Source organism: Macaca mulatta, chromosome 1 (genome assembly GCF_049350105.2).
Source record: "Macaca mulatta isolate MMU2019108-1 chromosome 1, T2T-MMU8v2.0, whole genome shotgun sequence".
NCBI lineage: Eukaryota > Metazoa > Chordata > Mammalia > Primates > Cercopithecidae > Macaca > Macaca mulatta.
The window spans coordinates 188,932,092-188,954,339 of NC_133406.1; the positions used below are offsets into that span (position 1 = coordinate 188,932,092).

The 22,248-nt window shown below is 39.8% G+C and overlaps 1 protein-coding gene and 1 non-coding gene across 50 annotated transcripts in view; one reads left to right on the plus strand and one right to left on the minus strand.

Annotated features, from left to right (window-relative positions):
* OSBPL9 (oxysterol binding protein like 9) overlaps window positions 1-22,248 on the minus strand; it is a 167,436-nt gene that overhangs the window by 51,252 nt on the left and 93,936 nt on the right. For 2 of the 49 annotated variants that reach the window (XM_015139724.3, XM_015139715.3), the window contains exon 1: window positions 8,883-9,132. The exons of 42 other annotated variants lie outside the window; for them this stretch is intronic. In XM_015139724.3, the coding sequence (XP_014995210.1) occupies window positions 8,883-8,909 (27 nt within the window). In that variant the 5' untranslated portion in view covers window positions 8,910-9,132. Of the gene's footprint in view, window positions 1-8,882; window positions 9,133-22,248 lie in introns of those variants that run through there. 5 more of the 49 variants (XM_077957420.1, XM_015139718.3, XM_077957404.1 and 2 more) reach the window with 4 other exon arrangements.
* Window positions 13,923-14,044, plus strand: LOC114675129 (small nucleolar RNA SNORA26). The gene has a single exon (XR_003726225.1). It is a non-coding gene; the product is annotated as a small nucleolar RNA SNORA26 (small nucleolar RNA).

Consider the following 22,248-nt stretch of genomic DNA (forward strand, 5'->3'; position numbering starts at 1 on the left):
ATGAAATGAGTAATACATGTAAAGTAACAGAGTGGTAGGTGTTCTACTTCCCCTTCGTAATTTGGAGCCTTAGATAACCAGGATTCACCACTATATCTCCAGGTCCTTATGTATAGAAGGCCCTCAATGAGTACTGACGGAATAAAAACAAAACAAATGAAAAACTAGATAATACTATAACATACAGGCAATTTTCACAGAGATCTACAATCAAGTAAAGGCTATAAGCATAAGTTAAATTGTATTCAACATCCGTTTTAAAAACAAGCTATAAGTTGATGAACTCCCAAGAAGATAATAGAGAATGGTAATTTAAAAAGGAATGAATAACAGACAAAACAAGTGGTAAAACACAGTATGGAATACAGACCAGGAAAAATATTCCAATTTGAGATGTTCAGGAAAGCCCTGGGTATTATGACTGAACCACAAAAGGTAAATTGTACTTAATTATTACCTTGGTAACAAAGAATCAAACAACATAAATAAAGTTTTTTTTTCATAAAAGAATCTAATTTTTGAACATACGTTAGTGCTTTGAAAAACCAGAACTGCTTTTATCTTTAAATTTACAAAGAAAGATTTATGTGTAATGTTCAGTTTCTGATAAAAAATAAATAACATGAAACAAATCTGAATTGCTCATATATAGTTCTGACAGAAATGAGCTGCTTTACAAACTGGAATCAGGTACAGCTAAAATGCATGAACTTCAATAATAACCCTTAACACAATTTCTTACTCTTCATGACACCCTCATCTGACACTAATACACCCTTTGACTTATAGAACAAAACACAAATACTAACTCCATAAAGTTATTTGGTTACTTAAACAACTAAACAATAAAGGTTTGGAATTGGTACCATTTTCCTCTATTTAAATCACTGACAGCTTGTCTTTCCCAGACACTCCCAATTTATTCAGCAAACCCATATGAAGAAGTTACTACCAAAACAAACAAAAACCTTAGGTCTGTAAATAGGATGACCATATATTTTAGTTTGCCTGGGACAGTCAGTGTATGCTTGGTTGTCTCAGCAAAATTATTATTAGCAGCCTCCTTCACGCTCAAGTATCCCAGTTTAGGCAATAAATTATATGGTCACCCTCTCTATACAGGATGTAGCTGCATTTTTAAGACACAAATGTCATGAAAGGCATATAAAATTGCCTCAGATGATTCAAAATCCACCAAACTGCCTTTAAAAAAAACCTACAAAACCTAAAATGAAATGAGTCTACAGGTTCTGAATGCAGAAAGCAAGCTACAAAAATAAAACAGACACTGGAATTCAATGCAGTTAATAATAACTGAGTGCTTACCTTATGCTAGATAAGTAGACACATGAATAATACTGAAGTTGCATTTTTATGTAATTTTACTTACGCACTACAAGTTTCATTTTTAAAAATGTACACACACACACACACACACACACACACACACACACACACACACCCCTGAAATATAACACATGAAACAAAACACATGCAGTTACCCCTGGGGAATGGGATTGAGGAATGGGGACATTTGAGACAGGAACTCTCAGTTTTTATTTTACACATTCATGTTGCTTAATTTTTTAAGATAAATATGCATTTATTTTATAATTTACATTCAAAAGCTTTAGGTAAAAATGTTCAGAAACTACAGGTTATGAACATTTTTAGAAAATTTTATATCCATTTTAGCATGCAAGGTCATAAGCATTATTCTTTGAAAATTATCTATTAAAATTCTAAAATGTTTTCCAGGAGTAAATGTGGCAAATGCTAAAGCTGCTCAGATACACCTTTCCAAGCAAAAAAGTAGGATAACAAATGTATAATATCATTTAAAGGTAAAGCACGCACTAGCAAAAAGCACTTAAAACTTTGTAATCACCACTATACTGGAATAAATAAGATAATGAAGTGGCCAATATAACAAAGCGAGATGGCAAAGCTTTTTTTTCCACATCCTTCCTGCCACCAACATGATCATGACTCAACATCCAAGAAAGCTATCTCTTAAAGAAGGAAACACCTACTACATCACACCACCTAACAAAGCACTGTTGGACTATGTAGTGCCGGCAATCAGCCAACACTTTTCTTCCGAGATACTTTAGTTGTTTAGGCTACTCGCAATATCTTTCTTAGAAGGGATGGAGTAAATCATTCCAGGATCTAAATAAACTCTGAGAGGTTTACTAGTAGTACAGGATGAAAAAAAATATTCTTCCACTCCCCAACCTCAGATTAAGAGCATTTTGGAAAGCCTATCTGGAGTCTACTTTTAAGGATCCACCAAAAATGAGTAAATTTCCTGGAAATGTGTTCTACAAATCACTAGGAAAAATTAACATTAAATATGTGAATTCTTAAACTGAGTATTCTGATAGATAGTTCAAGTTTTGAAATAACTGCAAAATTTTTATAGCCTAATACTTGGTGAAAATTTGATTATGAAATGTTTTCAAAAACAAAACTTGATATATTCATCTAACAAGACTGGATCTCTATAGCAGAATATAACAAATTGACAAATTAACACTGAAGGATATGCCAAAGCTGTCTTCATATATCTGATTTTAGCTGCCAATGAGTATCAGAGGAAAACATATTCGGTTTTCGCTAAAGTTGTTAAAAAGTGCATACAAAATTACTGAGTTTAATTGTCAGAAATCTACCAAGATGATCTAAAATACAAGTCAATCAAGACAGGACTTTGTTTTATTCTCTACTATCTCCCCCAGGCTAGTGTTTGGTTTGCAGCAAGTCCTCAATAAAAATTTTATAAATGAATTAAGGAATTCTGCAATGTGCCTACCTGTTAACATTTAAACACAAAAAGTAATCAAGGAACTAGAAGTTCTTGCAGATTATAAATCAGAATATTCATGGAAAAATCATAAATAATTCATAGTTATTTTAAGGGATTTATTATATTGGTAGTTGTAAAATATGGCTGCTGAATTTTTCTAAGGCTAAAAGTTTTTAAGAAGAAAGAGAAATTGACTAGGAGAAAAAGACATTGAAATAAATGGTAGTAAAACAAGAAACGCAATGACAATCTTCTTGTCTCTGTAAAAACTCATTGTCTCATGCCAAATCTTATCCTGAGCACATTTTTACACATACTATGCTGGGCCTTAGAATTCAGTGTTACAATAATTATTTATTCACTGGGCATCTCTTATGACTATGGCCCTGTGCTGGATGCTTTGGGGATGCCAAGATGAAGCAGATACAGATCTAAAAGAGTTTCATTCTATTAGAGGGAATATATATCTGTCTACAAATAATTGATTCAAGCATGGTAAAATGTTATCAGAAAGGCATTAAGAAATTCAAAGGAGAAAGTTATAAGGATGAGAGAGCTTTCACAGAGGATGCAATTGAGAGTGTAGGATTTGAACAGAAATGGGACGGGTAAAGTATTACAGCAGTGGGCCCTGGTAGGAAACAGCATAATCAGATACAATGTTTGAACTTTTCTTTAATCAAATGACTATAGTACCTATAGAAGTGAGAGTAGGGCTAAGAAAACTAACAAGAGATGCTAAGGTACTCAGCAATTAGGAGCTGCAAGTAGCCTGAAGGAACAAGGAAACAAGGTTCCCATTGGCCAGAGGAGGAGCTACTCAGTGGACATGTATGGCTGTAAGACAGTCACTGCCAGAACTGCCTCAAAGCACAGAAGGAGCAGAAGGAATAAATACTCCAGAGACCTTTTCTCCCTTCCATTTTCTGTCACTGCTTCCCATTTGCTAAACCCCAACTAGAAGCCAAGGCATAAAGGATCCCAGATGCTGCAAGCTGTAACAGTCAGCTTCCTAGAGCACAGAAGAGAGAAGGGCAGAGAACAAATCTGCAAGAAAATGGAGAATAACCAGAAAAGGCATACTCCCAGACTGAGGAGCTGGGAAGCACAAAGAGGCCAACTGAGGAACAATATTCTCTTACAGAAGAATGTATGATGTTTTTTGGATCTGAATGCTGAATCTCAAGGAAGCCAAAATTAGTGGCTAAAAATGGGAATAAGTACTAAGGTTTGAGGGGCAAGGTGACCAAGGGATGGAGACTGCCAGAGCAGCACCCTGATTCTCTCTGGAGAAAAAAGAGCAAGAGTCATCTAGGCTGTGGTCCTAGTCATTCTACTCTCTAGTTATGTGACTGTGGGCAAGTCGTTTGGTTTCTCTGAGACTGATTTCTCAATAATAATAATAATAATAAGGTAGAAATGGAATTAGAACTTGAAAATTCTCTCCAGCTCTAGGATTCTGTGATGCCAATACTTCCAAGTAAACAACCAGTTTCACCGGGAGGATAAATTCCTAACCATATTGGTTATTGGGGCCTATGTATTCACCTTAATAAAAATTAATTTCATTTAAATAAACACAGTAAGAATTTATAGGCTCCAACTGCAGCCAAGTCCTCCATGGTATGACAAAATATGTCAAAACTCAAGCAAACTGTCATTTAGTGTAACCTTGAAACTGAGTGAGAAAGACTAACACAACCGATTTTAAAACACGCTCTGGAATGCAGAGAACGCAAAGAAACAATGGAGTAAGCAGAATAACTCAGTTGAAGTGGCATATTTTGGCAAAAACAAGTTGTTCAGTCAATACAGTAAAGAAGCCAAGTTCCTAAAGGTGTCTCCAGAAATAAATGAACCCCAATATGGGAGGAACTACAGTTCTCTTCTCTCTCTCCTGCACACGCACATGTACACACACACATACAGAGTAACCAAACCATTCATTAATGACACATGTATTTATTGAATGTCTATTATGGCCAGACACTATCATCATCTTCAAAGGATGTCTTTAAGGACAATAGAGATAATATTGACAGCAAATATAATTAAGCATTACCTAATCATCTGGAATGAGCTCAAATTTCACCTTTATAGCAGTTTCCCTGACATTCTAGCTAGCCTACATGCTTTTTCCTATGATACTAACAGTACCCCAGAACCAATTAGTACTCATACTACTATTAGTATTATTTTAATCATGTTAGAGGTCCTATAGATTGGGGAGAAGGTGGGGAGTGCTGGGAATCTGCCCATCTTTTTTTTTTTTTTTTTTTTGAGACAGAGTCTTACTGTGTCATCCAGGCTAGGATGCAATGGTGTGACCTCAGCTCACTGCAACCTCCTCCTCCCAGGTTCAAGCAATTCTCCTGCCTCAGCCTCCCAAGTGGCTGGGCTTACAGACGCCCACCACCACGCCCAGCTAATTTTTGTATGTTTAGTAGCGATGAGGTTTTATCATGTTGGCCAGGCTGCTCTCCAACTCCTGACCTCAGGTGATCCGCCAGCCTGGGCCTCCCAAAGTGCTAGGATTACAGTGTGAGCCACCGTGCCCGGCTCTGCCCACCATTTTTAACACTGTTTCTAAACATTTTTCAAATCCCCCATTTCTCATGTCTGGTAGCAACCAGGGAGCTCGGTGACCTAGGAAACATTTTTAACTCGCAGGGAAAAACCTAACTCCAGTAAAACTGAGTCAAAGGTTTACACACTTAGGCTATTATTATGTCACATATGTTGATCTCTTAAGTACTTATTGAACACCTACTATGTGCTATGCACTAAACTAGGGACAAAGGCCTTGGGGATACAAAGATGAGTAAGAATCCCAGATCTCTAGGAAATCAGGGTCTAAAGCAAGAATCAGGTATGTTAAAAAGTTTACAATACAACTTAGTGAAGGCTGTAATATGGAGATATGAGCAAAGTACTGTAGTAGCACACACAAGAGTAACAACTCACGCTGCCTGAAGGAAGGCATCATAGAAAAGGTTAACACAGCAGCTGTATGCTAAGGAAGAATTGGAGGCTTATCACTTGAGATACAGTGGGGTAATCTAAGCAAGAGGGAAAGGCTGTGAAAAGACAAGTAACTCTGAGAGGCCATAGCATGTTCTCAATGAGAAACAGTTCACAGCGAATACCGTGGGTAAAGCACCTGGAGCTGAGTTCGGACTCAGAGATAAATCAGGACCAGAATATGAAGAAGGCCTCCAGAACATGCTGGGCAGCTGGACTCTGGCAAGGAGGAGCCAAAACATATTCTTAACTGTAAGAGCAGCGACCTACTCCGAATTTGTTTTTGGATAAAAAGGATGGGTGAGGGGAGTCCAATGACAGACTAGTCAGAAAGCCTTGCAAAAGTCTAGGTGAGAGACCATGAAGGCCTGAATTAAAGCATTATCATCTAGAAAAAAGTGCCGAATCTGAAATATATTACTAAGGCAAACATAACAGGACCTGGTGACTGGAGATGGAAAATAAGGAAGATGGAAAGCAGCTTTAAATGCCCGTGTGTGGTAGAACTTCATTAAAATATTCAAGGAGGAATACTTGGCTTAATTACATTGTCAGTATAAGAACTATTCTTTCAAGCATAACAATCTTTGTTTGAACCTTTACTGAAAAGCTTCCTAAATACAATTTTCTAAATATACTACAGTAATCATAAAGTCTTTTTTCTATATAAGAATCATCATAAATATCTGTTATCACTCTACAGTATAAAGTTTAGTTATAGATAGAACTCAACATATCCCAGGGGACATCCTAGAATTTGCTTCTCTGAACAAAAGCCTGATTATCAGATTTTCTTGTCATCGTCCCCTTTCTTAATCAGTAGCGTGCATACCATGAGAGTGCCTGACTTTCCAACCAGCAGAACACAGTGCTATCAAAATAATGCTCTTCCCTGGCTGAACCAAACTTACAGTTAAATTCCCTGCTAATCTTAATATCAACAGAGATTGAAGTGGGGATGGCTGAGCGTACAAAATATAATAATCTTTTCACATTAAAAAACATTTGGAAAATGTCACATTAAAAGCATCATAGAACTTCAGAAATACCAAAATGAACGTGACCAGTAGACAGCCTTTGCAGCCTCGTATTTACTGAAGGGCACTTCCAAATACAACTTCATCTCTGTCAAAGCCAAACTCAGGACACTTTGGAAACAGATGCAACTTGTCTGTTATCTTTCTTGTTTCTCATTTAAGCTCTCAAATCAGACTACAAATCTGTTTTTTTCTTTAAGAGGTTTTTTTTTTTTTTTTTTTTTTTTTTGGAGACAGAGTTTTGCTGTTGCTAGGATGGAGTGCAGTGGCGCGATCTCGGCTCACTGCAAACTCCACCTCCCGGGTTTAAGCGATTCTCTTGCCTGAGCCTCCTGAGTAGCTGAGGTTACAGGCGCCCGCCACCACGCCCGGCTAATTTTTGTGTTTTTAGTAGAGACGGGGTTTCACCATGTTGGCCAGGCTGGTCTCGAACCCCTGACCTTAAGTGATCCGCCCGCCTCGGCCTCCCAAAGTGCTGGGATTACAGGCAGGCATGAGCCACTGCGCCCGCCTTTTTTTTTTTTTTTTTTTTTTTTTTTTTGAGACAGACTCTTGCTCTCTGTCATCCAGGCTAGAGTGCAGCGGTGCCATCATAGCTCACCGCAACCTCAAACTCCTGGGCTCAAGGGATCCTCCCACCTCAGCTTCCCAAGCAGCTGGGACCACAAGTGCACACCACCATGCTCAACTCATTTTAAAATTTTTATTGGGGCAGAGGCGGGGGGAGGGTTCTGGCTTTGTTGCCCAGGCTGGTCTCCAGCTCCTGGGCTCAAGCAATTCTCCTGCCTCAGCCTCCGAAAGTGTTGGGATTGCAGGTCTGAGCCACGACGCCTGGCCCAAATCTGATTTTTAATCATATACCTTCCCTGAACTAGGAAAGGTAATACGGTATTTTTATTTAGGTTGTCTCTTGTCGGGCTGCACATTAAAAAAAAAAAAAAAAAAAAAGTAAAACAATACAACATTTAAAGTAAAAATAAATGACAGATGCTAACAGTATTCATTAAAGGGCTTCATCACCTGCTTAGTTCAATACAGGCAGTGTTCAAGATAGATTATTCATACATAACTGCGTGAGAATTTCCAGTTTTAACGTTCACTGTGAAAACTTCTTAAACCTGCAACTACTATTCTAAGATGCTTCCAGCTTCTCCATTGAGAAACTAGGAATTACTTGATTTTTTATCTTCCTTAATACAGCTAAAAGTAAACAGTTTAATCAAAAAGCAAAACAAAGTATTACTTCAAATTAGCAAAAGCTAGTTTTCTTGTTCAATACATCTCTCAACCTTTCATAACAAATACTTATAATACTGTATGAATGGTCAGCAAAAAGTGCATTATTCAACTATGCTTCCTAGTCCATTAATTACACTCAACTTTCCATAACTCGGCTGGGCTGAGAACCCCATAAAACTAAACCAAAGTTTTCAGCATTTTTGCACAAGCTACCCAAAAAGCATAAAATCACCTCCTTCCCGACACACATACTCAAAAACAATAGTATCCGTAATTACTTTATACACAAAAAATACAGGGCCAGGCACGAACACAGTGCCAAAAATAAACCACCACCAAAAAAACACTTGGCCTGCAACTGGAGATTCTATTAACGGGCAACTGGTCAAAATTAAGCTTTCACATAAGAGAAAGCTTAACTTTTCTGCTTAAAAACATATTCTGAGACAGCTTTCAAAAGGAAAATAGAGTTCCACAAAAATGAACAGGAAAAAAGAGACCTCCTCCAAAGTCTGATTTGGGGGCGAATGCTCTCTTGGTGGAAGTGGAGGCCCTGGCCTCAGCCTCCACTCCATCCAGGCTGAGGAAGTGAGGAGAGCTCCCCAGGAAGAGGGGCCCGGGCAGCCACGTCGTCCTACTCACACCAGGGGGCAGCGGGGAGGAGGCTGGGTGAGCACGACCTTGGCGCCCCGGCCTGGCCCGGGGCAGGCGGCCGGGACCCCGGGGACTCAGGGGTAGGGGCCAGCCCCTCTCCCAGACCCTCGGGGTCTACTCACTCCGCAAGTGGCCAGCAAGAAAGCCATTCGCCAAGGCCCCCGCCCTCTGTGCCTCCAGGGGAGGGAGCCGGGGACTGCTCCCGGACACCCCTTTTTCTTGCCCCCCTCGGCCGGATTCCCGGACTGCGGCGCAGGCGGTCCTGACTGAGGTTCAGCACGTCCCCCGGGACACCCCCTTCACCCCCCCACCCCTTCCCGGTCCCCTCCCCCGCGGAGAGGCCGCCCCGATTGGCTGGCCCTGGCGGCTCCTGGCAAAGAGACCCCTGGCGATTGGCCATGGGTCACCTGCTGTAGGAGGTGAGAGGCCGACGATTGGCGGTTGGGCCAGTTTTGGGTGGAGAGGCCGACGGCGCCGGCAGCTCGCAGGAGGTGTGCGCAACGGCGAGAGGGCGTACGGAGGGCCCCGCCCAGACCCGAGACCCAGCCGCCTCCGCGGGGGGCGGGGGCTCACCTTGGGGGAGTGCGCCTGGGGACACGCGGCTTATGCGGCGCCGGCGCTGCTGGGGGAAAGGGAGGTTGCGCTCTGGGAAGCTCAGCTTAGCTTCGGGGCTCCAGCCCTGCGGATTCCCACTGGGTGGCGACTGGAGAAGGGCTCGCGGGCGCCAGCGTGCCTCACCTACACCCACCGGCTTCTAACGTGCCATCTAGTTTATGGCAGCTGTGGAGCCTGGGCCCCGGAGTTTCATTTTGATAACGGATTTTGCTTACTTCCGGAAAGTTGTGTCGCGTGGGTGTTGAGGGAGTGAGCCGGGGGAGGAGATACTGTATCAGTAAACAAAAGTGTGAGCGCCTGTGTTTTTATTAATCCGGTGAGACATCGTGGGCTTTCTGTTGTGCCACAGCTCCATAAGGAATGTAGGTGGCTTGTAAAGATGCTTCAGGAATCCAAATGGCGCAAACTGCAAATTATATCAAAAGTTTGGACTTAGAGGACCTCCACAGAGAATCCCCCAAAATGCAGGGACTCACAGACATAAGTGATTAACTTATTGATCTGGAGGACCAGCTCCTTTTCCGCTCTTGCTGGTTTTTCTTATACCTACTAAACGTCCAATTGTCTTTTGTACTTTTATGGCTCTACTGGTACCCACTGCAAGACCTAGCACAGGGCACACGGCACAAACAGCGATGCTGGCCAGGCGCCGTGGCTCACTCCTGTAATCCCAGCCCTTTGGGAGGCGGAGGCTGGGAGGGGTGGGGGAAGGCGGGGGGATCCGAGGCCAGGAGTTGAAGACCCCAAAAACAAACAAAAAAAAGGCGCAATGCTTGCTGAATAAATATGCTAACCTGCTGGACTCAGTGTTAAAGATACCTTCAGTTTGTTTTATGTAAATCACTTCAAAATGCCCAATACCAGAGGCACTCTCCCCTTCCCCCTACCCACTCTAAAAGCTGGGTCCTCTGCCAGGGCTCCCTGTCTCAGTAAATGAAACCACTATCATCCACGCTAATATGCAAACCATAAACCTAGCAGCCCTCCTAGACACCTCCCCCATTCCACATTCAGTGCATCACCAAGTTCTGTCATTTTTACCTCCTAAATACACTCCATTCTGTCCATCTCTCTCCATTGCCACCACCCTATCCTGGCCTGTTGGAATAATCTTACTAAAGTCTTCTTGAATCTATTCTGGCTACTCCAATTCATTCTCAACACTATGGCCAGAGCAGTATTTCTATAACCAATTTTATTACCCCTTCAATGCCTCCCCCAATGAAAGAACTTTAACTGCTTTCCACTGAGTTGTGCTTAGGATACAATTCAATATTTAACAATGGCTGACAAGGTTTAGCCTTACCTACCTCTTAGCTCCATCTTTTACCTTGTAGTACCTATTTTCTGCTTTGCACACAATGGCCTTCTTCAAACTCCTTTAATTTGCCAAGGACTTTCCAATTTTAGGGCCTTGGCACATGCTGTTACTTCTTTTATACTGTCCCCTTGACATCAATCCCCACACTTCACTTATTTACTTCTGCTCATCATCATTTCCTCCCTGCCAATGTCAGTTCTGGCTATCATACATCATCATAGCCCATGTAACTCTCCTTTGTGGAACTTACTACAGCTGTAATTTTACATTTATCTTAGTTATTTATTTAAATTTTTTTAGAGACAAGGTCTCACAGGTCTCATGTTGCCCATGCTGAACTCAAACTCCTGGGCTCAAGTGATCTTCCTGCCTCAGGAATAGCTGGACTACAAGCGCACACACCACCCTACCTGAGTTACTCTTTTTAATTAACTTTATTGAGTCATAATTTACATGTGATAAAATGTATCCATTTTAAATGTACAATATGTTTTCATAAACATATGCACACTTGTAACCACCACAATTACGAAATAAAGTATTTTCCATCACCTGGGAGCTTGCCTCATGCTTCTCATGTCAATCCCATGAACCACTGCTCTGCTTTCTATTTGTGTTATTCTTTAATGTTGATCTATACCACTAGACTGTAAGCTTAACGGAGTGAGGATCCTATCTAATTCTGTTCAGCACTATATCATCATTATTTAGTAGAACTCCTGGCATATACTAAGTCCTCAAATGGATTTCTTATGGTAACAGATTCTGAAAATAGACATTAATTCTCTGATAAATAACAATAAACTATAAACAATGGTGGAGGGGGGAAAAAAAAACATCAATTTTGCCAGATGTCCATGGTCAGTATTTAACCTTCACTAATACTCTTTTAAATTTTCCTTTAATAGCTGCTTTTCTAGCAGTTAATGTTGTGCCTGGGCAGCCCTAGGGACTTAATTCCGTATTAGCTGATCAAACGGTTCTCTAAGCCAGGGGAAAAAAAAGAAAAAAAAAAAAGCCCTACATCTCTAATTCTGCCTGTGTACTGTACTGTTTGACCCTACAAGGGACAAAATACTTATTTACTCTATGTTACAGTTACATATTAAGAGATCCCAGCTCCAGTCCAAAGTCTACATTTTCACAATTTAATACTACAGATAGCTATTTGTTGCAGACATGCAGTTCTCATTTTCCTAATCTTATATAAAGTTAGTGTTCATAAAAGATGTAGCATTTAAAATAAAAATTACACAACACAAAGCAAATTTATCCATCTTGTACCAAGAAGCTATAATCAAATTTGACAACTCATGTTGTTAAAAAACAGAAACAAACTAAAAGCTGTTAAAGCCTATTATGAGTTGAAAAAGGAAAAAACCCCAAAGCTGTTTCAAAACAAAGTGACCAACGCCTAAAACTCATATGTGACAGGTGATTTCCAACCCATGAATCAGATTTTCAACTCATCTTTCAACTATATAACTAAGGCTATTAGGTGATTAAATTACTATTTTAGTCTGTTGAGCAAAAATATAGGCCATGCCTATTACCTATACCTATTAAGATGAAAAGAAAATTTTAATTATACAGAATTCATATACTACTTTCAAAAATATTATTTCTGCTAGGGAGCCCAATAATGTTTACCTAGAAATCACATTCTGCTCTAATGTAATCCCAGACATAGATTAAAACTGCTTTTGGTAGCAATGTAAGAAAAAAAGAAGAAAAAATATAAAAAGCCAAATCAGGTGAGACTTCAGATTTCTGATATGGCATGTTAAGAAGCTTGGAAGTACCACTGTGTTCTAACAACATGTAAAACACTGAACAAACTGAAAAACCAACAACTCCTCTTAAATCTGTAAGAGAAGTGAGGTCACAGGGAAAACTGATACCTCCCAAATTAGGAGACCAACAGGCAAATTCAGAGAATCACAACTTCCCTGAGCAAAAACTCACAAGGGGCAATCTCCATGGGAACCAGCACCCACGGGAACCACTTGATGAACAGTAAATATGTTTTATCTTCCTTATGATTTTCTTAATAACATCTTTCTCTTACTTTATTGTAAGAATATAATATACAATACAGAAAACGTATAAAATATGTGTTAATCAACTGTTTATGTTATTGGCAAGGCTTCCAGTCAATAGCAGGCTGTGAGTAGTTAAGCTCTGGGGGAGTCAAAAGTTGTATGTGGGTTTTCAACTGCACGGGTGGTAGGGAAACCTGATCTGTATTTGACAAACTGGTGGAAGCTCAGTGCAGACAAGTCTGAAAGATATAAACTCCAGGGACACGTAGTAATATGGGCAGGGAGGAGAACCACAGTTTTGTGAGTTTTACCTCCAGGAGCTCAATAAGGGTCATCACAGTGAATACTGGGGGAAAAAAATCCCCTAATGCATCCCCTCTAGGCTTCTTTGTAGGAGAAGGTATTTACTATGTATGCCCAACTTCAGTCCTCTCTAGCCCTACTGTCCCACTTACAGGATGAACTTGAGAAGCACATGTGAAGCTGACAAAAGTTCACTAACAGACTGAAAATGTTTCCCCTCTATGCACACCTTACCACCACATTACTAAAGGTCCACTCACAAAAGTTCCTGTTACCTAATGCATCATGTCTGGCTATCAAGAAAAAATTATAAGACATATGAAATAGGAAAAAATGGAGCTGGAAGAGACAGAGCAAGCATCGAAACTAGACTTGGATGTTGCAGGGATGTTGGAATTGTTAAACCAGAAATTTGAAATAGTTATGATAAATATCCTAAGAACTCTAATGGACAAAGTAGAAACTATGCAAGAACAGATGGGCAATGTAAGCAGAAAGACAGAAATTTTAAGAAAGAATGAAAAAAAATGCTACTGATCAAAAAGACTGTAACGGAAATGAAGAATGCCTTTAATGGGCTTATTAGTAAACTAGACAAAGCTGAGGAAAGAATATCTGTGCTTGAGAGTATCTCAACAGACACCTACAAAACTGAGAAGCAAAGGGAAAAAAAGCCTGGAACAAAATATCCAATAACTGTAGGAGAACTACAAAAGCATAATGGGAACACCAGAAGAAGAAACAGAAAAGAAGTGAAGAAAAATTTGAAACAATGACAGAATTTCTACAAATTAATGTGAGACATCAAACCACAGATGAAGAAAGCTCAGAAAACACCAAGCAGGATAAATGGCATAAAAATGGCATAGACACCCTTTCCTGTGCCCTTTCAAGGTCGACGCAGTGCTTTAAGGGGCTAACACAGAAGGGTTAAGGAAGTCTCCACAAACCCCAGAGAAGAGATTGTAAAGCTCCTCTTTAGATCCTTTCTGGAGTCACACCTGAGAAAACAAAAACAAACAAACAAAAACTCCGACACCTAGGCAAATAATTTTCAAACTACTGAAAATCAAAGATAAAGAAAAAAATCCTGAGAGAAGCTAGAGGGGGAAAACAACTCAACTTGCCTATAGAGAAACAAAAATAAAAATTACATCTGACATCTCCTCAGAAATTATGTAAGCAAGAAGAGTGGGCCGGGCATGGTAGCTCATGCCTGTAATCCCAGCAATTTGGGAGGCTGAGGTAGGCGAATCACAAGGTCAGGAGTTCGAGACCAGCCTGGCCAACATGGTGGAACCCTGTCTCTACTACAAATACAAAAAATTAGCTGGGCATGGTGGCGGGCACCTGTAATCTCAGCTATTTGGGAGGCTGAGGCAGGAGAATCGCTTGAACCCAGGAGGCGGAGGTTGCAGTGAGCTGAGATTGTGCCACTGCACTCCAGTCCGGGTGACAGAGTGAGACTCCATCTCAAAAAGAAAAGAAAAAAAGAAAGAAAAGTGGAATGAAATGATTATTTAAAGTACTGAGAGGCCAGGCACGGTAGCTCAGGCCTGTAATCCCAGGATTTGGGGAGGTTGAGGTGGGTGAACCACTTGAGGTCAGGAGTTTGAGACCAGCCTGGGCAACATGGCAAAACCCTGTCTCTACTAAAAATACAAAAATTAGCAGGTGTGGTGGCGCACTCCTGTAATAGCAGCTACTCAGGAGGCCGAGGAACAATCGCTCGAACCTGGGAGGCGGAGTGTTTCAGTGAGCCCAGATGGCTGGCGCCACTGTACTCTAGCCTGAGTGACACAGCAAGGCTGTCTCCAAATAAAATAAAGGACTGACAGAGAAAAAAATACCAACCTAGAATTCTGTACAAAACTAAAGACATGTTTACCACATGATCCAACAATGGCACTCCTTGCTATTTGCCCAAGGCAGTTGACAACATACATCCACATAAAAACTTGTATACAATGTTTATAGCAACTTCACTCATAGTTGCCAAAATTGAGAAGCCACCAAGATATTCTTCAGTAGGTGAATGGATAGGTGGTACATCCAGATAATGAAATATTATTCAGCACTAAAATATCTGGAGCCTGTGATCCCAGCGACGCAAGAGGCTAAGGCAGGAGGATCACTTGAGCCCAGGAGTTTGAGGCTGCAATGAGCTATGATTGTGCCACTGCACTCCAGCCTGGGCAACAGAGTGAGATACCTTGTCTCTTAAAAAAGGAAGAAAGAAGAAAGAGGAAAGAAGAGGAAGGAAGGAAGGGAAGGAAGAAAGGAGGGAGGGAGGGAAAGAAATGAGCCATCAAGTCATGAAAAGATGAGGAAGAAATTTAAATGCCTATTACTAAGGGAAAGAAGCCCATTTGAAAAGGCTGCATACTGTGTGATTCCAATGATATGACATTCTGGAAAAGGCAAAACTATGGAGACATTAAAAAGTTCAGTGGTTGTCAGGGATGAGGCAGGAGGGAAGGAGGAACAGGTGGAGCACAGTGGATTTCTAGGGTAGCAAAATTACTATGTATGGCACTATAATGGTGGATAAATGTCATTGTAAAATCCTCCAAACCCATACACAACACCAAGAGTGGACTCTAATGTAAACTATGGACCTTGAGTGATAATGATGTGTCAATGTAGGTTCATTAATTGTAACAAACCACTCTGGTGGGGGATGTTGATAGTAGGGGAGGGTATAGGGAAAATCTCTGTACATTCTGCTCAATTTTGCTGTGAACCTAAAACTGCTCTAAAAGAATAAAACTGTTGTTGCTGTTGTTGTTAGTTAATCAAATCATATTTACCCTAGGCATTTGCCTAGCAAGTCAGACCAAATGAATGAAGCAGATAACCTTGAAAGACAACTCTTGGAAACAGGATATACAGTTTCACTATTTTGCCTGACTGGTTCCCAGAAGTCTCAAAACTAAAGTCAGCCAATTTCCATATAGAAACATTAGCCAGATGTCACAAATACACCACCTAGCATACATACGGTAGAAGCAGTTCCTACTTTATGATCAAGGCCACCATTGTTCCAAAAGTTTGTAAACTGTTTGCAATTTTTAACACGTTATCCAACAGAAGGAAACATTTGGTTCCAGGTTAGGAATGAAAACCCTCTATACACCCCCACAATGCCTTGCTCACCACTGTATGCTTAGCATCCCTTCAAACAAGGAATGGCATGTATTAGGTACTTAATAAATGTCTGTTGAATAAAATGTCAGGTACTATGCTATGAAATGGCAAAATAAACTACTAAAAAAATGTTGAAAATGGCGAGTCTGGGGAGCAGGAAAGTACAATGACAGGAGGCCATATTTTTGCTATATGAGCCTTTCAGTACCACTTAATTTTCAAAATTATTTTAGGTAGCAACTATTGCTCTGATTTTTACAAGTAACATTCTGCGTTGGTCACTTTATTCTGAAAAAAACATGTAGATTTTATTGAAAATGCTTGAGCTGCCAAATTTGATTAGAAATACATAACTCCTTGCCACAAGATGAGTGAAACTGCTTTGTATTGTCTAACTAAATCCATCCTTCCTTTCTTTCCTTTCTTTCCCTCCCTCCCTCCCTCCCTCCCTCCCTTCCTTCCTTTCTTCCTTTCTTTCTTTCTTTCTTTCCTTTCTTTCTTTCTGAGAGATGGGGTCTCATTATGTTGACCAAGCTGATCTTAAACTTCTGGCCTCAAGCAATCCTGCTTTGGCCTCCCAAAGTGCTGGGATTACTGGCGTAAGTCACCATGCCAGGCAATCTTAAATCTTTATACTAGACTAGTTCCATAAAGTCAAGGGCTACGTGTAGTTGTATTCAATTATATCCTCTACAACTAGTATAATGCATGAAACACAGTAAGTGCTTTAAAAATATTTACCAAATAAATAACTTTCCTGTATGCTCTAAATGTTCCACATTGAGCATGTACTATTTTACTGGCTACTTCTCCATTTTACTTTACCTGTGGAAGAGGTGACACATCTGCTGTGGAAGAGGTGACACATCTATATTGCAACCACTTCCTTTGGGAAATAGAGGACTTCAAGGGAGAAAAAAATACCCATTTTTCTACATGATATGAAAATATTATCTAACGAGGCCAGGGAAAAACAATACAGTTGTGATAAACAGATCCTTACATATTGCGAAATTAAAATGGATGCTCAAAAAGCTAATCTTCAGTGAAGTAGTTTAACGGTCAAGAAAAATGCTCAAAAGATTTTTATTAGTCTACTCAGACACAAAAGCCATTATAGCTACTGAGGGTAGAATCAAGGCATCTCAATACTAAAGATTAATTTTTCAGCAACTCTCCTAAATTGTACCTTAAATACAATTAAGTTATGTTAGTCTATAACGAAAGTTGGGCAGACATGTAATTATCATACTTGATAGTTCTTTTGGAAAAAAAAAAAAGGTTTCACAATGTCTCCATTGATAATGACTTGTAATTCTATTAGGCTGGTGCAAAAATAATTGCACCACCCTAAAACCACATCTCCTTTTCGTATAATAATGTTTTACCCACAGACTCAATAGTATTTCTAATGAGGCTTATTCCAGCCCACCCTGTTCCCTTCAGCCCTCCCTGTTCCCTTGTATACTCTTATATCCTTGTATACAAGGTATCATGGCCCTTCTCTCTAGGGGCTTTAGATAAAAGCTAGTGACGGCAAAAAATAAATAAATAAATAAATAAATAAAAATTTAAAAAAAAAACATAAAATTACAGGCAGTACCAATGAAATTCCAATTTCAGCCAGGTGTGGTAACTCATGCCTGTAATCCCAATACCTTGGGAGGCTGAGGGAGGTGGATCACTTGAGGCCAGGAGTTCAAGACCAGCCTGGCCAATAGGGTAAAACCCCGTCTCTACTGAAAATACAAAAAACTAGCCGGGTGTGGTGGTGCATGCCTGTAGTCCCAGCTACTTAGAAGGCTGAGGCAAGAGTACTGCTTGAGCCTGGGAGGTTGAGGCTGCAGTGAGCTGAGATTGCACCACTGTACTCTAGTCTGGGCAACAGAATGAGACTCTGTCTCAAAACAAACAAACAAACAAACAAATAAATAAAATTCCACTTTGATAACCACCAAAAATAAAATCTACATGAAGTAGCTACAAAAACAATACATATGAGGACAATTAATGCCCAGTTTTTTAGCCCAAAGAATAATCATAGAAACCATTTAAATTTTTGAAATATCAACTCATGTATAGCATAAAGTTAAGAAACATAAAGGTCAGCCGGGGCGGTGGCTCACGCCTGTAATCCCAGCACTTTGGGAGGCTGAGGTGGGCGGATCATGAGGTCAGGAGATTGAGACCATCTTGACAACATGGTGAAACCCTGTCTCTACTAAAATACAAAAAATTAGCCAGCCATGGTGGTGCACACCTATAATCCCAGCTACTAGGGAGGCTGAGGTGGGAGAATTGCTCGAACCCGGGAGGCGGAGGTTGCAGTGAGCCGAGATCGCACCATTGCACTCCAGCTTGGGTGACAGAGTGAGACTCTGTCTCAAAAAAAAAAAAAAAAAAAAAAAAAGAAAGAAAAGAAAAGAAACATAAAGGTCTATACAACTCAATTAAACATCTGCGTAAGCATCTTCAAACTTGAATCTAAAGTCTCTACAACAATCTCCTGTGTTTTCATTTCTAATAGCCTATAAAAATTAGTATAGCCACACAGTTACTCAGCTTAGTAACAACCTTGAAACCAAGTTACTTCATTGCCCATATTTGTACTTATAATCAAATTGGCACAATATACTACTTGTCACAGAAGTGACACTGACCAAGTAAATGGTGTATCTATGTGAAGTTAAAGCCAAGTGACCCCATGACATGTGCTATGCCAAGGAAGGCTTCCCAGTAGTTAGAACAGAGAACACATCACCATGTTCCACATGGTAGTGTATGTATGCCATAGTTTAAACGAATCTACATCCTAACAGTGAGTACCATTTGCACATTGTGAGTAGTGACCCACTTTTAGCAAGGCAATAACATTCATCACATTAAATTAATGTTAATTTAGATTGTATTGCTTTATATTATCTTTAACTTGAAATTTTCTTTTGGATATATAGTTCTATTAGATTTTAAACCTAAGAAATTTATACCTGGCTTTATGTTTGCCCACATTAAATAATATTATGATATAATACTTTACTTATATATTGGCATTCGCAGCCTGCAAGAGTTTTTCTAAAATGGGCCCCAATTTACCCAAGTTTATAAAACTGATTTTTATACCTGTATGACATCCAGATAAGCTGCTATAACTCATTTTATTTTGTACAATATAAGATACTATAAAACTATAGGATGTAACATCCTGAGTCTTCTTGTGGTGACCAATCCCTTACTTGATAATCTCTCAGCATTTAGTTTGTACTAAAGCTTACTAGGGTTAAAAAAAAACCACAACCTGAAAAGTTCCCCTCTATTAATCAGTATCATCAGATAGCTACTGAATGCCTCTTACTGGTTAAGAAAGAGGGGATTAAGAAGCACAGCACGCTCTCTGGTCTCCCCTTCAAGGAACTCCCTCTTTGGCGGAATGTAAAGACATGAAAAGATACCATAAGCTGACACACAACAAATTTAGAATGACTACTGGAACTCAGCTTCCATAGGAGTTGAAAGGACGAAGAAGATCTTAGTTTCCTTCTGTCATCTTCAGTCTACCCTAATCACAATTTCCTTTGGGGAGGAAAGAGAAGACAAGCTCAGTCTTAGCCATGCTGAAATGGAATTCTAGGGAGACATCTAACTGGCAAAATCCAAAAGGAAAAAAAGTAAGACTAAAGCTACATATCAAAAGAGATATAAAGATTGGGGGGGAGGAGGGAAGAGTCATCTTACAGAAGGTTTAGCTGAATCCATGAAAATGGTGGGGGCTGCTGAAGGGTGATGGAATTAGGTCACAATCTCCAAGAAAACATCATGTGGTCAAGTGAATGTACGTAGTGTTAACCTTGGGAAAGAGCAAGAATATTTTTTCTTTGAAATATTCAAAGCAGAGAAATAAAGTATAGGTGAAGTCACTACGAACTGTTGAAGAAGAAAGCCTTGATTTATGAAGAAGGGAACAGGCTTCTGAATACAATGAAAAAAGTCCACTGTGAGGATTCAATTGGAAACCAACAAGAAGTCAATAAGATGACTATTAAATCGTAACAGATATCCAGTTAAAGTCAGACAAAAATTGTGATAGATACAACCATCTTGCTTTTGTGACCTCTAACAGTTCTAGAAGCAGAAAAACCAGACAACAGGGGCCCTGGGGAATGAAGACCAGAATGGTATACAGACGAACTATCCAGTCAAGAAATTCTAAAGGTGATAGCAGAAACAATATATATATTTTTAAATGTTTGTGGGTACATGGCAGATATATATTTTTTGGAGTATAAAATATTTTGATATAGGCATGAAATAAGTAATAATCACATCAGGGTAGATAGATATCCATCACCTCAAGCATTTATCTTTTGTGTTATAATCTAATCATACTCTTCTAGTTATTTTTAAATGTATAATTATTGTTAACTATAGTCACCCTGTTGTGTTATCAGGTAGATCTTATTCGTTCTATTTTTTTTGTACCCATTAACCATCCCCACTCCCCCCACACTTATATGCCCAACTACCCTTCCAGTCTCTGGTAACCATAATTCTATTCTCTAGCTCCATGAAGTTCGATTGTTTTAATTTTTAGCTCCCACAAATAAGTGAGAACATGTGAAGTTTGTACCTGTCTTACTTCACTTAACATAATGACCTCCAGTTCTATTCAAGACAGGATTGCAAATGACAGGATTTCATTCTTTTTCACAGCTGAATAGTACTCCATTGTGTTTATGTACCACGTTTTATTTATCCATTCATCTGTTGATGGACACCTAGGTTGCTTCCAAATCTTGGCTATCGTGAATAGTGCTGCAATAAACCTGGGTGTACAGGTATCTCTTCCATATATTGACTGCCTTTCTTTTGGATCTATACCTAGCAGTCGGATTGCTGGATTATGTGGTAGCTCTATTTTTAGTTTTTTGAGGAACCTTCAAAACTGTTCTCCACAGTGGCTGTACTAATTTACATTCCTACCAATAGAGTATGAGGGTTCCCTTTACTCCACATCCTCACCAGCATTTTGTTATTGCCTGTCTTTCAGGGGAAAATAAAAACCGTTTTAACTGGGATGAAATGATATCTCATTGTAGTTTTGGTCTACATTTCTCTGATGATCAATGATGTTAGGCACCTTTTCATATACCCCCTTGCCATTTGTATGTCTTCTAACAAAAGCAATGATAAAGCAGCAGACCAGAAGGTCTCCATTGGGAAATGGGATGAGCAAAACAGGAAAGTATTAAATGGCCAGGAAAAATGGAGAAGTAGGGGTCAGACCAAAATGAGAGAATTTAAAAGTTCAGATGTAAAGTGACAGAAGAAGATGAAGATAAGAAAACTGTTGTCGAAGAAAACACTTTTTAACTTAATATTTTACAGGTGGTTTAGCTCTTAATAATGACAAGACCAATGCAGTGGAGTTTAATGGCTAAAGGAGAGATAAAGTTCAATGAAAAAGGAAAACATGGCTGGGCATGGTGGCTTATGCCTATAATCTCAACACTCTCGGAGGCCAAGGTGGGCAGATGGCTTGAGCCCAGGAGTTCCAGACCAGCCTGGCCAACATGGCAAAACCCCATCTCTACAAAAAAATACAAAAATTAGCCAGGCGTGGTGGTGCATGCCTGTAGTCCCAGCTACTCAGGAGGCTGAGGTGGGAGGATCACTTGTGCAGGGGAGGCAGAGGTTGCAGTGAGCTGTGATTGTGCCACTGCAACGAGTGAGACCCTGTCTCCAAAAAAAAAAAAAAAAAAGTACATATAAATACCATGAGGTCAAGAATTAGACTGGGAAGCACTACTATGTAGTAGGAGCTTCCTTATCTTTAAACTGAAGTGGGCGGGGGGAATACATATAAGACTTTCGTGAAAAAAATTTTTTTAAAAAGCAAAAGAAGAGAACCTAACATGGCAGTAGATATTAGGATATGTTTTAAAGGTAGGTTGCTGAGATCATTGCGTCTCCTCTCCTATACCCCTATAGAAGACAGCTCTGTGAGCGCCCATCCCACAGTTCCTAACAGACAGTATGTTATACATCTCAAAATATTCAATAAAC